The 21,173-nt window shown below is 47.1% G+C and overlaps 1 protein-coding gene across 6 annotated transcripts in view; it reads right to left on the bottom strand.

Annotated features, from left to right (window-relative positions):
• The window catches only part of NDST2 (N-deacetylase and N-sulfotransferase 2), a 130,509-nt gene that overhangs the window by 4,514 nt on the left and 104,822 nt on the right, over positions 1-21,173 (bottom strand). For all 6 annotated transcript variants that reach the window (XM_084525774.1, XM_084525777.1, XM_084525776.1 and 3 more), the window contains 10 exons: positions 17,926-19,325; positions 12,552-12,639; positions 12,094-12,248; positions 10,390-10,575; positions 9,856-9,984; positions 5,270-5,452; positions 4,370-4,466; positions 2,896-3,019; positions 1,561-1,735; positions 1,169-1,339 (listed from right to left, as the gene is read on the bottom strand). In XM_084525774.1, coding sequence (XP_084381900.1) covers positions 1,169-1,339; positions 1,561-1,735; positions 2,896-3,019; positions 4,370-4,466; positions 5,270-5,452; positions 9,856-9,984; positions 10,390-10,575; positions 12,094-12,248; positions 12,552-12,639; positions 17,926-18,918 — 2,301 coding nt within the window. In that variant the 5' untranslated portion in view covers positions 18,919-19,325. The remainder of the gene's footprint in view (positions 1-1,168; positions 1,340-1,560; positions 1,736-2,895; positions 3,020-4,369; positions 4,467-5,269; positions 5,453-9,855; positions 9,985-10,389; positions 10,576-12,093; positions 12,249-12,551; positions 12,640-17,925; positions 19,326-21,173) is intronic.

The following is a 21,173-nucleotide window of genomic DNA, read 5'->3' as shown; positions in this document are numbered from 1 at the left end:
AACAGTTGATGTTTGCCTGCTCCAGCTCCACAGACATGGAGGAACGCAGTAACTATGAAGGAGGCAGGCTGAGCTATTGGTTAAATTCCTAATTCTCACACACAGAAGGCATGGGTGGCAGTATTTATTACGCTATCCTGAAGGAGTTCCTACTTGCCACTTCTCCTTGCAATGTGGCACCAGTGACTTGCTCTTTCTGCTAAATATTCCACGACAAATAGCTGGATTGCACCAGTCCTATTCTGACAGTAACCAGGGATATAGGTCTTGCTTTGTTCTGCCTTCTCTCTTTTAGTCTTGGCAGATCTATCACATGCAGTTATTCTCTGCCAAAAGAGCAGCCTAAAGTGACTAATGGGCATTGTAACGCTGCTGGAGTACAGACTGTCTGAGCAGAACTGCAGTAACAGAAAGGAATTGAAAAAATATTTTCCGACTCACCATGTATTAGACAGCTTATAAATGTCTTGGGAATTTAGAGACAGAAATGGTCTGTAGTGTATATTAATTGACCTTTTGCAAATTTGTACACAAAACACAGAAACCTGACATGTCTGCAGTGAAATTTCCCCTCAGCAGACATCTAAAGACTTCACAACATGGAAACTACAAGTCCAAGAGTCCAAGAGCCTCTCTTTAAAGCAAGGAAACCACAACAAGTGGATGAATACCCGCTGGGCCTGTAGAGGGTCCCAGGGCTACTGGCTGCCTAGAAGAAAGGAAGAGAGTGCTGACACTGCTGTTTGTCCTAAATCTCTCAAGCCTGGAGAGCTGCCTGGGAGATCACAGAATTGCCTTGTACTCATTTACGTTTACAAATGCAGTAAAGTACAAAATTGAAGCATTCAAATCTGATTTCTTACCAGCTTATAATAGGAAGAAGCAAGTGGTGATTCTTGTTCCAAAAGACAAGACAGAATGTGAAATGAAAACAGAACATAAAGGGTTGGGGGCGAGGGAGTTGGGAGGAGAGAGAGGGGTTTGTTCTCAGCTCCCCAACAGTAAACCTCAAAAGGGCCCCAAGAGACCACTCCCTGCTTTGTCATCTCAGTTTCAGGCCAGCCAGCAGGGTTCATCCCCTGGGCCCAAGGGCTTTGCACGATCTCATCCAAACTCAGCAATGTCAAGGCATCATCAGTCTATTTCACCCTACTGCCAAACGTCCTACCTGCCCAGAGGGGTAGTACGTCAGCCAGCGCTCCAGGTGAGTTGAGTACCAGCCAGGGAGCAGGCATCGGCTCTGCAGGTTGCGCAGTTCCTGAGGGGCCTGGGATTTTGCAGAGATCACTTGGAAGAAGGTGTAATTGAGCGCCACAGGGTCACTGTGAGCACGCTGGTGCTGAAAAATACAAGCTGAATTAAGGAGCAGGAAAACAAAATTCTACCCTTCCCGCACCAGCTTACACACCAATGCGGACACCCTTTGTACCTGACTTTGTCCACACCCTGCAGGCAGCCTGCATCACCTCCCCTGGCCTGCCTGTGGAAATGGATCCATGGTTTTCTGCCCCACTGGAGCATTTGTCTCGCTCTCACCCAAAAACAGTGTAGGAAAGTTACCTGGTACCATGAGTAGGCTCGGTCAGCAGGGTTGATCAGAACTGTAATGATTTTGGCTCGAGGAAGCAGGGCTGCCCCGCGTTTTGGTACCACCTCTGTGTCAAAGTAATTGGCACTCTTCTCAAACATGAAGTCTGTGCTGGCATTGGAGGGGATGGGAAAGAATTCCATGTACCTGCAGAACAGACAGGACGCTGGTGAACAGCACAGCCTGGTAAAGACAAGGCACTTCAAGCTCTAGGAGGAAGATTCTGTTCACAAAAAAGGCCAGAACCAGCCACCTGCCCTGCCACTGACCATTTGTTTAGACCTAAATCATTTGTCTCTTTGTACCTCTGTTCATAGCTGAGACACGGGGTCAAGAGCTTTGCTGTGCCTCACAGAAGCCTGTAAAATCAGTAACACAGAAACTCTAAGACATTTGAATAATGGGAAGGGAGAGGGTAAAGAGGACAAGACACTGTAAATCACTGGAAGACTGCTCTGCTGGAATTTAGGCTTAAGAACTCAGATTGTATCCTAAACATAAACGTTGCCCTCTTGCATGTGGTGCTACATTCAGCTCAAGTTGGACGGCTTCTCCAGGGGACGCACATGAAAGCCCACGCTTTCTATGCCCATCTCTCAGCTAGTAGTACTGCTCTGCAGCACGGACTCACGGGAGCTTCACTCAAGTACCAAATACCTTCCGGTATCTTTTCACCAGTCCTCTAAGTGAGCAGAGAGGCCACACAAGGTCCTGCATCGCGCGGGGAAGGAAATCCCATGGCAGAAATCTGACAGCTGTCCCTCAGAGCCAGACACAGGGGAGTGGTGGCACAGTGCACCCAACTGTCATGCTTCAAGCAAGACACACGGGCAGTTTCTCTGCCCGGAAACACAGTGGCATGATAGTGCCATTGTGGCTTTGTATCTCCCTGCCAGGTGGAAACACTTTAGCGTAACTGCACACTTGTACAGGTGGAGATTGTGGCCAAAAAGACACTGCCGTCAGCGTAAGAACCCAGGAAGAACTTTTCAGTGAGCACACTGCTGTCTGTTTTACGTGTCAAAGGAGAAGAAACCTCATGACAGCAGTGGGTTCAACGAAGAATAATTTTTTAAAGCTAAATCATGCCCTCAAGTATCTCCTGGTGAACAGTTACTAAGATCACAAACTACCTGTCTTGCTCCTGGGAGTAAACAGTTGGATGAGCAGGAAAACAATGTGCTGAGCAATAGCAATGAAAACAATTGGTCAGAAATGGAGAAGCTACTAACAAGTCTAAGGTGGACACAGAGACAGACTCAGGAAAAGACAACTTATCACAGAAGAATGAATGTCAGGATTCTTACCAATCGATTCCTTTATGATAGTTGGGTCCATTGAAAAACTGGATCTCCTCAAAGGTGGATGGACTTGGGAAGTTACTGGTGACAGCTGGATGCAAGGTCAAGAAGAAGTGCACAGCTGTGGTGCCTGCAACAAGAACCAGTTAACGGGACCAGGGTCACACACAGTTGGCTGAATGAAAGGCTTTCTCTGCACAGAACAGTCCCAGATGGCCACACTCCTGTTACACACAGCTAACACACCCCTCAGCACACGCAGGTTACAACAGCAGACACACCAAACACTTTGGGGCTGAGCATGGTTCAGAAGTTCAGTCCCAGACTTTAACTCATGCAGCTGGTTTAAATCACCTCCTCAGCACAGCAGCTGCCACCCATGGTGACTATATTGTGTTCTTGCCATGGCTGGGCTACTCCCATCCTTTTTTTCCCTGTTAGCACAGCCACACTGTCACGTGGCAGAACCCAGACTGCTAAACAGACATGACCTGGGCACTGCAGGACAACGCCACACACTTGGGAAGGAGATGTAATAGGGGCATTAGTTTCCTCAGATAAGAATTCAGCTGGACGTACAGCTCGGCCTGCCTCTGCTGTGGATGTTTCCCTTAACCCAGCCTAGCCTGACAACCCTGCTCTGCACCCAGCTGTCGGGCTCCAGCAGGTCAGTAAATTGGATGCCAGGGGAAGATTTTCTTACTGTGCCACTGCAAGCAGCCTGGGCCACGACACAGGACCCATACTGCACACACACCAGCAGAGCTTCACAGCGACACCGGCAGGAGACAGCAGTTTGGCTGGGAGAGCTTTCTGCCACAGGCAGGATCACCATTTGCTGCGCATGGCTGGTGGCTGCTGTTTCAACGCACTACAGAGAAAGCCAAGGTTTGAAAACCTGGCTTTGGCTGAAGAGATCTTGCTGTCTTCAGGCTAGAAGGGAGTCCTCAGGACAGTACGTACAGCTGGCCATGTTGCTGCCAACCATGATGCCGCAGCAGTTAAGAGCTGGTGACAGAGGTCAGACAAAAGAGGATCTCAGCCTCCTACTGGCAGTGACATGGAGCATGCAGTGCGCACAGAGATCTGTCGCAATAAAAGCACTAGGGGACATTCATCGTAACCTTTGCTAAGCGTGTGTTTAGTCCTGCTGACAGCTTGTGTCTTGTGAAAAACTAAGAAAGGTCATGGTTTCTCTGAGCTCGTGGGGAAAAGCCAAAACACAGCTCTGCAGGTAGGGCTTTTTCCTGCAAATCAGGACTGATCTGAGGAAACTGCCAACATGCAAAGTGACAGACTTGCCAGATTTAGTTTGGAACAAATCTGACATTCTCTGAAATATCCTCTGTGGTCATTTGGCAGCTTGCACGAAGGGCAGCCATACAGATCTACAACAGAGATCCTTCCAGCTCTCCTCTCTAGAGGAATGAGATGAAAGTTGCAATCTACTTTTTAGATAAATTAGAAAGATAAACATTACCAGTTTTCTGAGGTCCCACGATGAGGAACTTGGGGAGTCGATCACATGTTTTCTCTTTGGACCAGATATCCTTGTGCCTCTTATCATCGCAGGGATTCTGCAGCATAAGAGATGGGATTAAGCATTACCACAGGAGCAAATGGAAAGGGGAGGAAAAGCTGGAAGGCCAGTCCTCCAGGGAAGATGCTATTAGCATATGAAGAACACTTCACAGCCACACTGCTGCTCTGCCAGGCATCAAGAAGAATTAGAGAAAACAGGAGGGAACATTTTCAAACTCCAAAGTGATACAGGAGCCAAAGTCCCCCTGAGAGTGTTAACCACAGGTCTTGCCCTACGCAGCCACACTGGGTGGGGCCCCCCCGATAGTACAGCTCAGCATCTGTGGAATTCTGGCAGACAGACAACTCTATCACCCTCAGCTAATTTCATCTGCTCATTACCATGCAGAGAGCTGCTGTGCTGGGATAAAATGGAATAAACATGTTTTTATTTAATGAACATGAATTCTGCGGTGTGAAATTACTTTACGATTAATCACATTAACATGCCTGCAAGCTTTTCCAGCAACAAACAGGGCTCCTTTCCTCATACACTTAACATTTCACAGCGCCTTGCTCTAATATAAGCCCTTTAACGATCCAAACTTCCACCAACCTCCTTCCAGTCACCTCCGACAGCCATCCTTGCCTCCCAGCTCACACTGTGATTGTGGCCTACCACCCCTGGTCCCCATCCCTTCCACTTTGTGATTTGCCCCCTGCAGCCTGAAGCCACAAAGGTTAAACCTAACGACTTCATGCATTACCACGCTGTGCTCTGCAGCAGCAGTCTCTCTGCTGTAAGTGTGGGACACACCTCTTGGAAAACCACTAAGAGCGGTTAAAACTGCCTTCTCACCTGCCACAAGGGATTCTTCTCCTGGGGAAAGATTTCGAAGTACTTTTTTGCAAGTTGGACAGGGGGCAGTGTTTGCAGGCGAAGATTGGTCCAGCACTGCACAAACTTGACCAGGCTCTCAAAGGTGTACAGTCCCAGGCGGTCATTCCCATAGTTAGACAGGTGGGTCATGAAGATGCTGATCTGAAAAGAAGGACATGGGATGCTGCTAAAGCAGGTAATGGTGCTGTTTCCTCCTGGCTTGTTTGTGCTGCCAGGAAGAGGTTGTGTGCACGTCAGGCTGCCCTGCCTGTCTGGGCTGACAAACAGCACTGCAGCGCTGAAAAATTAAATATATTTTGAGTTTGCAAGGCAGCAGAAACTCAGGACGGAAGGAGGGACACGCACCTCTCAGTAACCCCTGGGAGTGGTGGCAGAGGTAAGCTCTGCCTGTGAGTCCTGAACAGTTTCAAAAGCCCCTTCAGGTGGCTCTGGGACATATTGGGGAACAGGGATTAGGCAGTGACTCTCTCTAGACAAAAAACAGGGGCTTCCCCTCCTCTCTCCAAGGCACTGCCAGGGCAGCTGTAGCTGCAGCATCTGCTCCATCCAGCAGGGCAGCCACTGGGAGCAGGGCAGCATGCTGCACACCAGGGCACAGGATAAGTTTTCACAGGAGTTATTCCAGGCCTGCAGCCTGTGCCTAGGGGAACGCAGTGGATTTCTGTCAATTCAACCCAGCAGCGCTTTGCCAGAAAGGAGGCTAGAACCACACCAAGGCTAGAAATCAGCAAAACAAAAGCAGCACGTTAAGGCCAATGGAAGAATGACTGTATGTGTGACAGAGCCCTCCGCATCCAGTGCCTGCTGCTGCAGGGAGGGGAAGGGACCTCAGTAATGGCAGGGACACCCACTGCTCAACGCTGGTGAGGCCAGCAGGCAACAAGAGGCTGTGTTGGCAGGGGGCAGGAATGGCCTTCCTTCTCCTAGTAGGGAAGAGCAAAAGGAGGAAGGGAGAGACAGATGGGTTTGGATGAAGAGGTTTGCTGGCACTCAGGAGGTCTGAATTCAGTTTTCTGCCCAGTGTCACCACGGGCTGTTACCAGTGCATCTCAGCTGGAGCTGCTGAGCGATAGTACCTCTGTGCCTGACCATCCCCAAGACACTGGAAATTAATTTAATCCTGTCCATGAAGGGATCACACATCAGGGTCATTGCATATGCAACAGCAAATAGTGGTGGCACTCTGGGACATGCAGAAACTGAATGGAGTTAGAGAGTTACCACATTTGGCTGCCTGTGAATTTTTCACTTCTGGTTTCCTACTGAGCTGACAGGGGCCCTGCCAGACAGGCTGTGGCACCCACACTTCAAAGAGCAGCGTGCACTTGGTGCTGTTGTGCAAAAAGGATGTGCTCGGTTCAACATAGCAAAGCACAGAAAGATCTGGGCTGTAGCGTGGAGCACACTGGAAGGCAAAAGGATGCGTCTCCTGTTGTCTTTTGCCCATTTTTGAGAGACACCAGGAGGGTGGTGTGATAGCAAAGGGTGCCTCATCCCCTGACATACTTGTGGATCATTTAGATGAAAGGTTTGCTGCACGAAGCGCCTGACCCAGTGCCATAATCCAAGCACTGCAGCAGGGAGGACACAGAGCACCATCAGGAACACTTTCAAGGTTTGCAGAATAAAAGGCTTGCATGGGACCAAGGTTAGCAACTATGTCTCAAGACCAATTGCATTCAGTAAGATCTTCATGCCATCCGTGTCTCACGTAAGTAATGCTATCATCTGCAGACAGTCTCAAGCAACGTGGCTCACAAGACAAGACCAACCAAAGAGACATTTCCCCAATTGTGCAGTCACGTCCTGTGACACCTGTACACTGGTAGCCAAGGCCAGGCAGCTTGCTGTGCCTTGCAACAGCTATGGCTACCAAAACAGCTCTGTGCGTTCCTTCTGGTAGAACCTACATTCACAATGGCATGCTTTCCTTTCTTTCACGCCGAGAAAAATTCAGAGGAAATGGCACAGAGAGCCTCAAATACAGAAAACAGGAGGGTAAGAGCATCCTTACAATACATAAAAGAAGCAGCTGTGGGCACAGCATTAACCTGCTGTGTGTGCAGCATGAGCAAAAGTGTTTGTGAGGATGATCAGAAAGATGCCCTTTGCTTCTGGGAAAGAGACTGGGCACAAGGCAGCCCGTCCACCGAACAACAACCATTCTTTTTACTGACACCAGACCGTGTTCACTAGTCAGAAGATCAAACATCATCTGTTTGCACTGTGGAGTTAATTACATGCACACAGGCTTGGAGACTCCTGCATGTGTATATCCACTCAAAGAGAGCTGGAAGCACCAGAAAGGACTGAAAGAGACTGGTCCAAGTTTGCCATGGATCACTGCTGGGGCCGCGGGGTTAGCCAGCTTTCTATCAAGTCCGTGAGATGGCTCTATCAGTGAGGGAAGGAATGCGAGGGCCTGAGTCACTGTGCAAACACAAGCAATGAAGAGGAGCTTAGAGCACGATCCTCCACTGCTGACAGAGAGAGAAATGCTCCGCTGCCAAAAGGAAACGGAAATGTAAACATGGGAAACACAAGAAGGTGTCTGAAAGAGTTTTAAAAGTCACCCTGAAGAGCCAACAGTAATTCTGACAAATAAGCTAATCCTGCACTAGAGCACAATCTTTCCAAACTTTTACAATCACGGATCACTGCCAGCTGCCTTGATCATCATACGCTTATCAGCAAAGTTTACTGGGTAGCTCTAGAAACTATGTTTCTACAAATTCCTTGGCACAGCCTCCTAGACCAGCAATGACCTCTTCATTAGTCTGGTAACTGGTTTTCCAAGAGAGACCTATGGCTCTTAAGTTTCATAAAGTGGGACAAGGTAGAATAAACCCTACATATGGAAACAGCAATGCAGAAAAGCAGGGGTTACAGAGAACAGATCAGTTTCTTTCTATCTGACCAACGATGTCAAAGATCACTCAATATGCACAGCCAAGATTAGTTTTTGCCTTACGACAGACTTTTATTAAGGAGGTTTTATTAAGGAGGTAGATTTACTTGTTGTGTGTAAAGCTCACGGTTTTGTCTCTGGTGATGGGGACTGAAGGTTGGCTTCCAGAACAGGAAGTTTCCAGAACAGGGGTTTCCCTATGGTTTTGTGGCTAGGCCGTTGTAGACTCATACTTCCACAGATCATATACCAGGCCAGAGCTGGTATCATGCAGAGAAACGCAGGGCCTGTCTGTAAACTACAACCTGCATGTGATGCACCCAGAATGTACTGCAAGGGCTTTTTCACTATCAGGGGTCTAGGATTAGAGAGGGACTGAGCTGTAGGAAAAAAAAAAAAAAAAAAAAAATTAAGCTAATTATGGGAAAAAGTTTGACTTCTGATTCACTGAGCTTCTGCACCCCCAACCAAAGGTAACTAAAGCCACACATTCAACTCTGCAACCAAAGCCACTGATGTTACGTGACAAATCCCACAAAACAAGTACTCAGTGGTTGTGACCAGGGTGTGCACCTAGTCAGAAACACCTTACTTTCTCTCAGATCTGCTTGCATGGTTTCTTACCCAAACTTGGTCAGCACTTGTGGAAAAGATACATAAAGGAGAAGTAAGAAGGTAGAAATTCAGAAGTTCCAAGTTAGACAATCTAACATCACGATTTAAATCTGTCAGGGCAATGCTCATTCAGAAGACGGGATGACAATAGGTGCCAAATCAGATTTAATAAGAAACAAACTCAGGTGAAGAATTGAAAGTTACTGTACATATGATCAATCAAAAAGAGCAGCAAGTTTTCCTACTGCAGCCAGTAAGTGAGGGATTGCAATCTATGGTTGGAGAGGGCTACGAAGCTTCATCTCCTAATTCTATCCATTCAGCATTTTTTAAAAATGGCTTTTTTTTTTTTTTTGTCTGTTGACACCTAGCACATGTTCCCAGCTTCAATGGGAAGTGAGAAATGCATGTGATTAGCCATCTGTGACTGAGAATTGGGAAGTGGCTGGCTGCAGTGTGTTGGGGTTACTAGAGTAGTTTGGTGGTTCGATGGAAATGATTAGTATTAAAGGGGAAAGAGAAACAACTGCGTCAGACCCAGATCTCCCAAAACTGCCTTAGGGTGACAGCTACACCACAAAAAACAGCATCCAGAAATTGCTTCAATATACATTATGAAAGAAAGCGGAGAACATCCCATAACAAAAGCCCAGAGAAAGCACTTGTTCTGAACAAAAGACACCAAGGCACATCTCAGCTCTGATTCATGAAGGTGCAGCACCCTAGGTAACACCCACTCCATGTTGGGCCACGCTCACCACATCGCCCTGGCTAGCTTCTATCTGAGGAGTGTTGTGCTTCTTGACACCCAACACTGATGTTTCCTTGGCAGTGTGCAAAGCAGTCTTAAGTAGCAAGTGCTTCCTTAGCCCTCTTTTTCACATCTCTTTACCCTCACACTGGAGATACCCACAATGCAACAGGTTATTACACTGAATCCCCCACAGGATTCAGTCCTTTCCCACATCATGTGCATTAACTGAGACACCCACATAGTGATTCCCCTTTCAGATGAGCTTACCGGGTTCAGGAGGACTGTCAGGAAGAGTTCACCACCACGAATGCTCTTGTCCAACTCCTTTGAGCCACCAGGATATTCATTATAGAAGATAGTGTGAGTAAAAAGACCGCAGGTCTGTCGAGGCAAAACCTGACAGAGAAAAAGAAAATGAGACTAGATGCAGATGCAGCAGAAATCCATGAATGTGTCAAAGCATCCCTCTATCGATCAATACAAAGAGTAAGGGATATAAGTAGCATAGGTTCAGCGGACTCTGATATTTCTTCCAGCCATTTACTCATCACAGTGCAAACGAGTCAGTGGAACCTCAATTTAGTCTCGTTGTGCTTCATTGTGCTCTCCGTTCAGTACTGACCTCTGAATTGCACTGATAAACAAAAAACTGGCTTTAGCCAAGTTCCTTCGCTTCACTCCATGATTTTGGAAACACGGGTGATAGTGAGATTAATGTGTGTGGTGTAGGTTATCAGGAGAGTGTTCCTCAGGCAGGAATTCTGCCCTGCCCATGGGCTCCGCTTCCCCAGCTGTGCTCACCATGATTCCATTATGGATGAATCCACGCCGGTACCGGGCAGGTCGCAGGTGTGGGTATTCCTCTGTGCTCGTTACCTGGATGCTCCAAACAGATTTCCACGCATCATAGAGTTGTGTGTGGACAGGATAAACCCCAGAATGATGTGGAGCTACAGCATAGCCCAAGTCTGTGGGAATCCCATGCTCCTGAAAGCAGAATATGCAACCTGATCATAGAGTATTGAACTACTATCCTTACTAGGGGTCATACTTAGCAACAGCCTTCAAGTTGGAGCAAAGGGACAGAGTAGTAAGAAATCTCTCTGAATTAGGAAACATGAAACGCTTCTTGTACTTCTTGCATTATACATCTATAGAAATAGGAAGGGTGATTCCATATCAACAAGGACATTCAGCACTTGGAACAGCTGCTGCAAGAACAGTCTTATAGCTTGCAGGTGTGATAAGTCAGACTAATTCAAAGCCTCAGGTCAGGCTCCTTGGTTACTGAAGACAAACTAATAAATGCTGTTAAGTGACACAACTCACTCCCACAATGCCTAGATCTAAGTCACTAGAGGAGGAAATCAAAATTTCCTTAACTGTTATAGAAGGAAAGGAAGACAACAGCTGGGATCTGCCCTGAAGACAGCAATTCAAAGAGAAGCAGGCATGAAGTAAGAGGCTGCTCAGGCTGAAGATATTGGGCCTGAAGCTATACTAAAATTACAGGAAATATCTGAATTTCATGGTTTTTAATTCCACTATGTGGTTCTGGTAACAATATGAATGATGACAGCTCTGTCCTCATGGTGCACAATAAAACCAGAGCCCCTAAATGAAGCAACAGCCTTCCCTTCCCACTCGTAGCCTGTTTTATGTTAAATACGTATAATTGTGTTCTGCGCTTTGTCTCTCTTTGCAAGAGACTGCAATGTGACTTAAGCATGAATAGAAGAAGACTAAATTGTTTCTATAATGCTGCAACTGTGCTCTGAATTCAGGATCATTCCAACTCTGCATGTGTCATGGGAACATGAGACAGCAGCCTGCTATTCCCAAGGGGATTACCATCAACAGAACCAAACTAGGGGTGAAAAGGACGTATCTTTTCAGAGAAACATGTACACTACATTCAACTCCGTGCTGTAAGCACAAAGCAGGCATTGTCTCAGCAACGCAGGATGTTCAAGGTTTCCCCCCTCCTCTGCCAAAATCCAGGGAGTTTCCCCTGGACTTCCTAGATAAGTGACTCCCTCCAGCGCTGTCTGGGGAGGCCAGAGCCAGGCCTGGTAGCACACGGAGCATTTTATGCTACCACGTAGGTGACTTTGTACAAAGCCACTGCGCACAAGGATGGAACAGGAAATGCTTTCTCACTGCCAGGGTTTATGCATTAATTGGATTTGGATGGTAATGCTACAACAAGTTCACACCTCAGCAAACCAGAGCCTTGGGATTTGCACCCTGGAATGTGGCGGAGCTGCCTGGAGCCATGCAGGTGCCAGGAAACACTTCCCACTGCACAGGCAGGCATGCGAATTCTATTTCTTGCCTGAAGACAGCAGGAGGCATGCACCTATTTAAATTTTCAGGGCTGGCTTTTTTAAATGCAGATGTGTTACTAGGCTAGTATTTGTGTTCAGCAGGGTCTGAGCAGCTATTCTGTGGGAAGAACACTTTAGGATTGGTACTATAAAGGAGATAAACTGTGATGCCCCTTACCACAGCAAACTGTTTGTTGAGCTTCATCTGCTCAGCCAGCACAGTGACGTTGTGGAAAAGATGAGGCTGCATGTGACTCCACATGTGAGGGAACCACCAGAACTCCTTCCTGTGCTTGAGCAACATGTCATCCCCTTCATCTTCCTCATCTGTACCTACAGAGAGCAGAAAGGAAGTGTAAAAACACAAAGCAGAAGAGGGGCTCCGTGTTTCTAAGCAGTAGCTAATCCCCTGCAATGCTGAGTCGCTCCAACAGAGAATCAAGGTTTAATGTGTTACACACGCACACACGGAGAGCAAGGCAGGGAGCTGCCAAAAGCTGCAAGTGCTAGAAGAGATGCATCAAATCTGTCAAGAGCCACTAGAGAGCCACACGGGAATGTGCCCCATACATTGCCATAGCACCATGCAGCAACTGCAAACATGTGGGAACAACGAGGTGCCAGGAGCTTGCTTACCTGTGTGGTAGAATTTCCCTGAGAAGCCCAGGTTGAAGGTGAAATTTGGGACTAAAGTTCTCAGCTTATTCTGGGTGCTCAGCAAAGCCTGTTTGGATTAAAGGAAAAAGAAACAGTCATACTCAGTTGTTCTGTAACATTCCTCTGTGCTCTGCTTGTGCCCAGTTCAGCCTGAAGTATCAGAGGGGATGGAACTAAGGCACTGCTACCTGTGGGTTGGAGCAGGGTAACCCAGGGTTCCACATACACAGCCCCTCCGTGAGGTACCACCTTGCCTGACTGAACGCTGCCACTTTAAAACCACAGCCACATACATCCCCCACTCATGCTCTCCACCTCACTGGAAAGGACCCAGAGTGTCTGTGCTAAGGCAAAGGGACAAAAATCTCACCTCCATGGAACAGGCCTTAAATCTTCCCAGGCTCAACCTCAACGCTCCCTTCCTCTCCCTTCTGGGCTGGGACCTTGCTATTGAACCCATGACAGAGAGGTATCCCTGGCTCTGTGTCCCTTCAAAGTGCCAAAATCCTTTTACAGCAGTAAAGTTTCCTGGATTCTGGACAGAAAGCCTGGGGGAGCTGACATTCACAGTCATGTCATCTCCTGCAGGTTCTCTCTTGCTCACTTGTGTCTGCTTTGAATGTCTGAGGTAATTGTTACAGCCAAAGGGAAGGAGCCCTGTGCCCCAACCCCAAGGTCTAGCGCACAGAGTAAGACAGCAGACAGACTTGACAGAAAAAAAGCAGCTCAGTGTGCAAGAAGGACACAAACTAATTCCAGCCAAATTGTTCCTGTTCTAAAAGAGTAAAAAGTGCAGCCCTGAAATGCATGCTCTGCTACTACCCGCGTGCTTTGGGGAAACTGTCCCTGGTGGAGCTCCCTGCGGGAGCAGTTCTTAATCAAACAGGGACCTGGCAGGGGCGCCGTTGGCAGGTGCCAGAGGTGGTCCTGTCCCAGACAGTTACTTACATGTTAATGGCTTTTCTAGAAAAGCAGCGGCTGCACCAAGGTGATGACTTCTCAACAGCAGGTTTGGGCTAAATGCAAACATACAAGCAACTTGGCACAACACTGCAGAAAGCATACAGACTGCACAGAGATGGGCACATCTTCCTTCAGAGCTGCCCCTCCTTTATGGGGCACACAGGAGCACAGCAGCGCTGCCTGCACACGGCTCACGCCCTCTCTGAGGGCATGAAGTAACCAGGCTTCCACACCTTTCCCTAGAAGCACTTAATTGCTTCTTCCACCTCTCCACACAAACCAGATGCAGCCTGGGACAAACTTGTAGCAAAGATCCCCGCTCCTACATGAACACACGCCTACCACATCCTCATCCCAGTTCCCACCCTGGAGTGGTATTTTGAGAGACAGATGGCACATGACATCTCCAGTACCCACCACATGTGCATGTGAGGCTTTAAGAGGTGGCCCACCAGCAGCACTGCTGGCTGAAGCCTTCCTTGCTGCACAAGATCCAAAACAAGCAATGGGAAGCCGAGTTCCCCTCCTGTAAGGCTTGGGGACTCACCCCAGGCCAGGGAGCACAGTTTAAGAGCTGTGCACCTCTCTGCAAAGAAGCATCTGTCTGCCCAGCAGGGTGACAATACCACTCCTGGCGTGGGACCAGCACTTGGAACACATCGCCCAGTACCTTAGGCAGGAAAACGCCCCCAGAGCTGTCCCAGGCCTTTCCCCTTCTCCCTCCAGCCCTGCAAGGCACATCCCGGTCCTCAAGCTCGGGCAGGGAGGTGGAGGGAGGAAAGACAGCAGCTAAGAGGCTTAGCATTCCTCTGCACGGGAGGGAGATTTAAAGCCTGGCTGGGGTTACCATGACGACACATCTGACGGTAAATCCCAAAAAGCTGTGCTCTGGCAGGCAGCAATCCTTTGTGTCCGGGGAGGGACCCAGGGAGAGCCTGTGGAGCCCTGCAGAGCCCTGCCCTCCTGGCAGGTGTGAGTGGTGTGCCATCCCTGCGTGGGTACTGCTCCTTCTCACGGCCACAGCCATGGGGTGGCACAGCTCATGTCTGAATACATCTTTCCCCTGCATGGGATAAAAGAGACTAAGGTGCCAAGCAAAATATTTGGAAATTCCTTCCAAAAAATGATGCATTCACCATCCCCTAGCATATGGGAACATGTGTGTAGTATGGTGAGAGAAGGCAGCTGTGGGAACGGGCTAGGAAGATGGCACTTCTCTCTTCTGACACCTCTGCACTCTGCTTCTTTTCTATAAAGAAGGATGAATATGATCCTACTAATAATATCTTACAGGTGACTCAAGTGGCATTTCATTTCTAGCCATAACGTGCCCTGAGATTCTTAAGTGAAAGGCAATCAAGGAATGTGGAGTACGTTATGCAGTAAGATATAAAATAACTAGCCAGCTGCAAACAGATCTTCATATTTAAGACATTTGGTACTGGACACAGAGCTAATAGTTTAGTTGTCCCCCATCTCTAAAAAGGTAAGTTTCTTACCCTAGAAAACCAACCTCCCAACCCCCCCAAGTATTTCTCTTTTCTAACTATCTTCCCTCCCCAAAATCCTTCTCCTTCCAAGAGGTATGCGTGTCCACCTACAAGCCCTTCCCTGTCTCGGCTCTGCTAGAAACGGAGGAAGGCCCACCCCAGGAGGAAAACATGGGGTCTCCAGGAGATTCTCAGAAAAGTGCTGCCCAGCAGAGCTCATAAGTCCACAGCCACCAAGGCCAGGCTGACTTCCCACTTGTCACATCCTATCAGAGTCTATCAGCTGCCATCAGTAATACAGGGCTCAGCTTTAAGTAACTCTGCTATGAAATTTTTATCTTCCAAGAGTGTTTGCAGTGATTTTAGCTGCTTCATACCAACCCTGAATATTACCTCCCCTATCTCAGATCTCTCTCTAGAAAGCAGCAAAAGAAAAGTGGGAAACAAGGATGAAAGGTAGATCCTGGGGACCCTGAGGATACTGTGAGTTTGGGAAAACAGTATACGGACAAATGAAGAGGAACAGGATAAAAAATGGAATTAAAAAACTAAGTGCCCTTCTCAACTGCTCATGCGAAGCATACTAGGAACGTGTTGCAGAAACACCTTTTCCATACGAACTGCCCCTATGGACAGCAGCACATTCTCAAAAGATTTCAAAACAGATTCTCAGTTTTTCTGCAGTTTTCTCACTGCCTGGCAGTAGCACTGGCATAGCTCAAAACAGTGCTGTCAAAGAGATTACCACCAGAGAGGCAAAAAATCATCTACTTAATTTTCTTTCCTCAAACCTAATGCAGACCAGGAATGATCATAAAAGCCAGAAGCTTTTCCATTAGAAACAGCTGAGTCTTTGTTGGCCGGTTCCATGGAGGTTTGGTAAATTCCGAGGATTACGATTTTACAAGAGACCCAATGTGGAATAATTGATAAGAGAAGGTATTTTCCAGGATTTTTTTTGTTGTTGTTGTTGTTAATTACGTGCAGCTCAATCCCTGTTAAAGCTTACAAGGAAAAAATATTTTCCTTGTGCAACTCCCAACTGCTTCACTTAACTGAGGAGTGCAAGTTCTTGCTGCAGCCCTTCGGCAGAAACAGGAACTCAAGGGGTTATCATCTTTAAAGTAAAAGCAAACATGATTCCTTTTTTTCTTTTGAAAGATAAAAAGCTAACCAGCCCTCCTTTAAGCATCACAAATGAAAACATTGCTCCTCTCACTGAGGACAGCTACCACAGGCATGCATCTGATCAAATTATATTTAGCATTTTCTTTTAATAGTCATTTTGTCTGGGAAGCTCTTTGGATGTGGGCCTGCATACGGCAAACAGGCTCATTGGGATAGCAGAGTCAATTTTAAACCTTCACGCAACCTCCAATCTTCTAACCACTGCTACCCTGACCACTGTAATCTAAGCTTTAAGATAAGGAGCTGTGTGTTGAGATAGCAGCCCTGAAACACAGCTTTCATATAAAAGGCCACAGAAAATGCCAGCTGTTTTGTCACCATTATATTCCCTGCTCTCCCCACAGCAAGAGACTATCAACAAATCCATGTAGTTATTTCTCGCTTTTAAAAACTAAAAATTCATTAACCTCTCATGGCTCTGCAATCAGAGAGCTTCTTTTAAATGGATAAATCTGGGCTTTATCTGCTTTGCCCGAGATTCTCTGCTTACTGATCACAGATTATTCCTCCATTTCACCCTGTTAAAACCCAAACAAAGCATCTTTTGGAATTATCTTGTCTGGGTTTGTTTTTAAAATCACTAGAATAGCCTTTGTCCCAAAGAGCCGTGGCCAACTATCTCCTGTTTTCTCACACTGGTCTGTAACCCACACAAACACCACGGAGGTGGGAATCTCTGCAAGTCTGGGCGAGAGGGTGCAAGATAAGATTGTGATCCTTCAAAAAATGTGCTTTCAGAGCATTTTAACATCTCAAAACACAAGGGCACTGTAGTGAAATTAAGGAAATGGTAGCATTTTCTTTAAAGGAGTATTACATCCAGCCGTTCCATTTTTCTATACCTGCTTGTTTGGGAACACAGAGTTATGGTCAAAGGTGGTCGTAAAGGATCGTTAAAGAATGGAGCAAGTAAAATAATCAATGGTCTGCAATTAGAGGTGCTTCAGGTATGCAGCTTCAAGTGAATTGAAAAGATAATGCTAGCTCTAAACACAATACAAGGGCTTCCTTTTCCCTAAGCTAAACTTGGGATCAGAGCCAGAACTTGGTATCTCACACCTGAAGAAAGATGAGCTGAGAAATACATCCTGCATGGGTGTGTAAAAAATGTAGAAAAATTTAAAAAAGCAAAACAAAACAACAGAAGTACAAAAGACTCTCAGTGAGGTGTGAGCGCTCTTGGGAATGCATTATGGATGTGGTTCAGTTCAAGTAAGGGGATACACATGCAAAACATTACTTTGTTTATACCTTTGCCCCTAATGTTCTGTGCCCTTGGCTGAAAGCATACAGCGTGCTGCATTTTGAAGGTCTGGAAACACGCTGAGGCAGCTGCTCTCACAGCCCTGTTTGCCATCATGGCTGGTGCCGGCCATTCCCTTATGGGCTTATTTACAGGCTTCAAGCTAAGTGTATTCCCTGTGTTAAAGAGGATACAGGACAGACCATCACAGGCATCCTCATCCTAAATTCAGAGATGCCAGCAAAAGGTCCTACAAAGCAAAATGCTCCATTTAAACCAGAAAAAACCAGCTTGTTAAGAGTATCACATACTGTGCCTCTGCATCTTTGCAGGTTACTTCTCTGTGTCTAAGATGAGAAAAATTGTAGCAATCAACTCTTTCACTCAAACTAAATGCAACCTTGACATTCCTGGCATACCACACACATGGGGATTTTATCTGGGGCCTGTGATTTTCTGCTGATTTTACCTCTACATCAGACACTTTCATGCGAGTGCCCTCTTTTCCCACAAATATATCATCAATGTCGACGAGGAGATAGCGATCGAGCGTGAGACACAGGCGCTTGCCAGTCAAGTAGGCAATGGCATCCACGAAAATCAGTTTGTGCAGCCAGAAATTGAGGTTATTGCCAAAGAGAACCCGCTGGATCCCATCGTGCAGACCCAGGTCCTGCACCACCGTGGCATGCAACGCTTTGTGGGTGGCCAGGTGGGCAATGGACTCCGAGGACTTGGTGCTGGCCAACAGCACCGGCTCGTAGGTGCTGTGGTTTGACTGGAACACGGTCCAGTCGTCGCCGGGCAGGGGACCCTGCTCCACCTCATTAGCCCGGGTGACGTAGAGCAGGGGAGCGCTGGGGTTGATGTGGTAGTCCCGCAGCCCCAGGTTGGAATGTAGGAAAAGGGGGAAACCCTTGAGCTGTGCACTGAGTAGGCTGTTCTCGTTGGCTTTGAAAAAGCCTATAATCCCCACTCCATACTCTACACAGTATTTGTCCAGCAGCTCTCGGTTCCAAGCGTCCAGATTCACATATTTGAGGATATTCTCATAGATAATCAGAGCATAGCGTCCCCTATCTTTGTCTGTCAGGGTGGGCATATCCCCTTTGCCAGGGGCGATCTCTGTCCTGTATTTAAACCGGCTGGATTCCAGGATGGCCACTATTTCCTGCCCCAGCTGGGAGTAAATGCTTTCCACGAAGACGAGCACCACAGGATCTGTGCGGGAGGTGTCCACAGATTTCGTAAGCCTCCAGCTGGCCTGCGGTGGGATCAGGATGCGGTGCTGGTTGCTGCAGTCACTGAAGGGCAGGGGTGGCGGCTCCTTAATTTTGGGACTGTTGGTGACGTAGTAAGCCAGGATGCACATGGAGATCAGGCTGAAGGCAATGAGCAGCAGGATCAATCTGTGGAGCTCCAGCTGTCGCACGTGCCGCACTACTTTCCACAACTGAATCATGGTGAGGCGGGCTGCCCACCCCCTCCTCACACCCTGCACCCACGTCGCTCTTGAAATCTACAGTGCCGCCGTGGCAGTACCCAGCAGCAGCTTGCAAAAAAGAAAGAGCAGCTGCGGAGAGAGAAAAAGCTAAAGCAAACAGCTACCAGGCTAGACTCCCAGGGATCTGCCATTTATCTCAAGTAACCATGGCCCTCAATTCCCATCGCTCTTTTGTGTGCTTCCTCCTGCTCTTCTCCTCTCACTCACGAAAGTCTTTTGGAGGAGGGAGGTTTCCTGACTCTTGTCTCCAACAGCAGATCAGTCTGTCATTCTGTGCACAAGCACTTTCAGCTCAGCCTTCCCAGGTGTCCTGTTTTCTCATTTAGCGGTTTTGCATTCACATGATGGCACCTTCTCTTTGCATCCTGCAATTTAAAAAGAAAAAGTCAATTCTCAGGATGGATTCATGGTATTTAATGTGCTTGAAATGAAATGGCAAGATCAGTAGGTGCAAACCTGTTCCCTGGGAAGTGACGCACACCTTTTGTACAGGAGCTTGGCAGAGCTGCAGAACAACCATCAGAGCCTCTGCAATAAAATGTTCAACAAAGCCAACAAACAGCAACCCATCTAAAATGCAAACACTACGGAAAGTGACTAGATTGCCCCTTGGCTTGAAAATAAATTAAAATCACTGTGTAAGTTTCTCTCCCTTACCAAAAACGTGACCACCTGCAGCAGTAACACCCAGGTGTGCATTACTCGGGACACAGGCCTATTTTTGGTGAGCACCTGCTGCCCCTCCCAGCACAGGCAGGTCTGAGGGCAGCGCAAGAACACCCTGTACAAGAGGTGCTGCTCACTGTGCCCGCAGTGAGCCCTTCGGAGCACTTTCAAACTTCTCTCAAATCTCTCTTACTCGCAGACCCACACTCCTGCAGACGTGCTCCACCACATTCGGTCCCTCTAGCCACCTCCTCAGCCGGCATAGCTCCCAGCACCATGAGGCACCAGGGCAACAACAACAACAAGGAGTACTACCAAAACAGTTCATCACCTCTTCTCCATTCCTCCTGTTTCTGAGCCTTTTTATTACTATCATTCTGACAAACAAATAATATCAAAAGGCCAGTTCTTCCACGAGCTTCAGACAGACAGAAGGTTTTTTATGTCGTGAGGGTTTTAACAACTAGCTCCAACAGAAAAGAAACCACTTGTGAGACAGATGCTTATTTTGTAATGTGTATCACTAAACAGAAAGAAATCCTTCTGACTCAGGGAAAAGATCAGTTCACAGATGAGGCCAGGAGTCTCACTCTAAAGATTCCCAACTGACTCTTTTCCAAACCTTTGGTACAGCTTGAAGCAGAGGAAAACAAAACAAAACAAAAAACAAAACAAGCAGATTTTATGTGAAATGATATAATACTGCTAACTTTGTGACAGGGGTGGCAAGTAGTCAGAGTACTCTTTATAAAAGCCTTGTAGTGCCTATCAAGTGTTATCTACAACAACTTCTATGCTATAAGCTCAGAAGAGCAGGTACTGGCTTGCTTAGTGCATAACAAAACCTTAGCCCTGATGAGGGCTTCAGAAAAGCCGCAGTCTGTAAATATAAAATATATTACGTGCTATGTGCCACTGGAGAACTTCAGACACAGCAAATCTTATTGAAGGTCACACTGCAGGGCAGCAAACGAATAAAGGTTAAAAAAATCTGCTTCCCAGACTCCAAATGGATCGAGTCTGCATCCCCACATGGCCATCTCCAACGACAGAGCTGGCTTTGGAAGTCCAGCTCGGCCAGCAACAATAAGCTGTGATTTCTTCAACCCAGACAACTGATCATCTTTCAGTTTTTTCTCTACATACTGAGGCAGAATTTGGCAGGGCAGGTAGAGGTTAGATAGAAACACGTAATAAATGCCCTATCTTTTTAAGAGGTGAGTTCTGTACAAGATACCCCATATACGCAGCTCCAGGCACATCAGTTGCTATAAGAAGCGGTCTTCATTCTACTCCTGTGCAATAAATTCTTAGAAAACACCCCTCTCAGATTCCTACGTACTCAGTTTTGACTGAGAACACTGAGAGCTGTAAGTCAATGTCTTCCTAAATAGCTCATGTCTTTTTGGTTTTGAATCCCATTATATGAAACAGAATAATCAGACTATTTTGGATTCCCAGATAGATTCCCGATCTTCACATGCATTACACAAGAAGTTGTTTCTACAGGAGAAAATAATGCAAAGAGGGACTTAAAAGCTCAGGAG

This window comes from Aythya ferina (genome assembly GCF_964211825.1).
Source record: "Aythya ferina genome assembly, chromosome: 7".
NCBI classification, from domain to species: Eukaryota; Metazoa; Chordata; class Aves; order Anseriformes; family Anatidae; genus Aythya; species Aythya ferina.
This window is presented reverse-complemented; position numbering and strand designations above follow the sequence as displayed.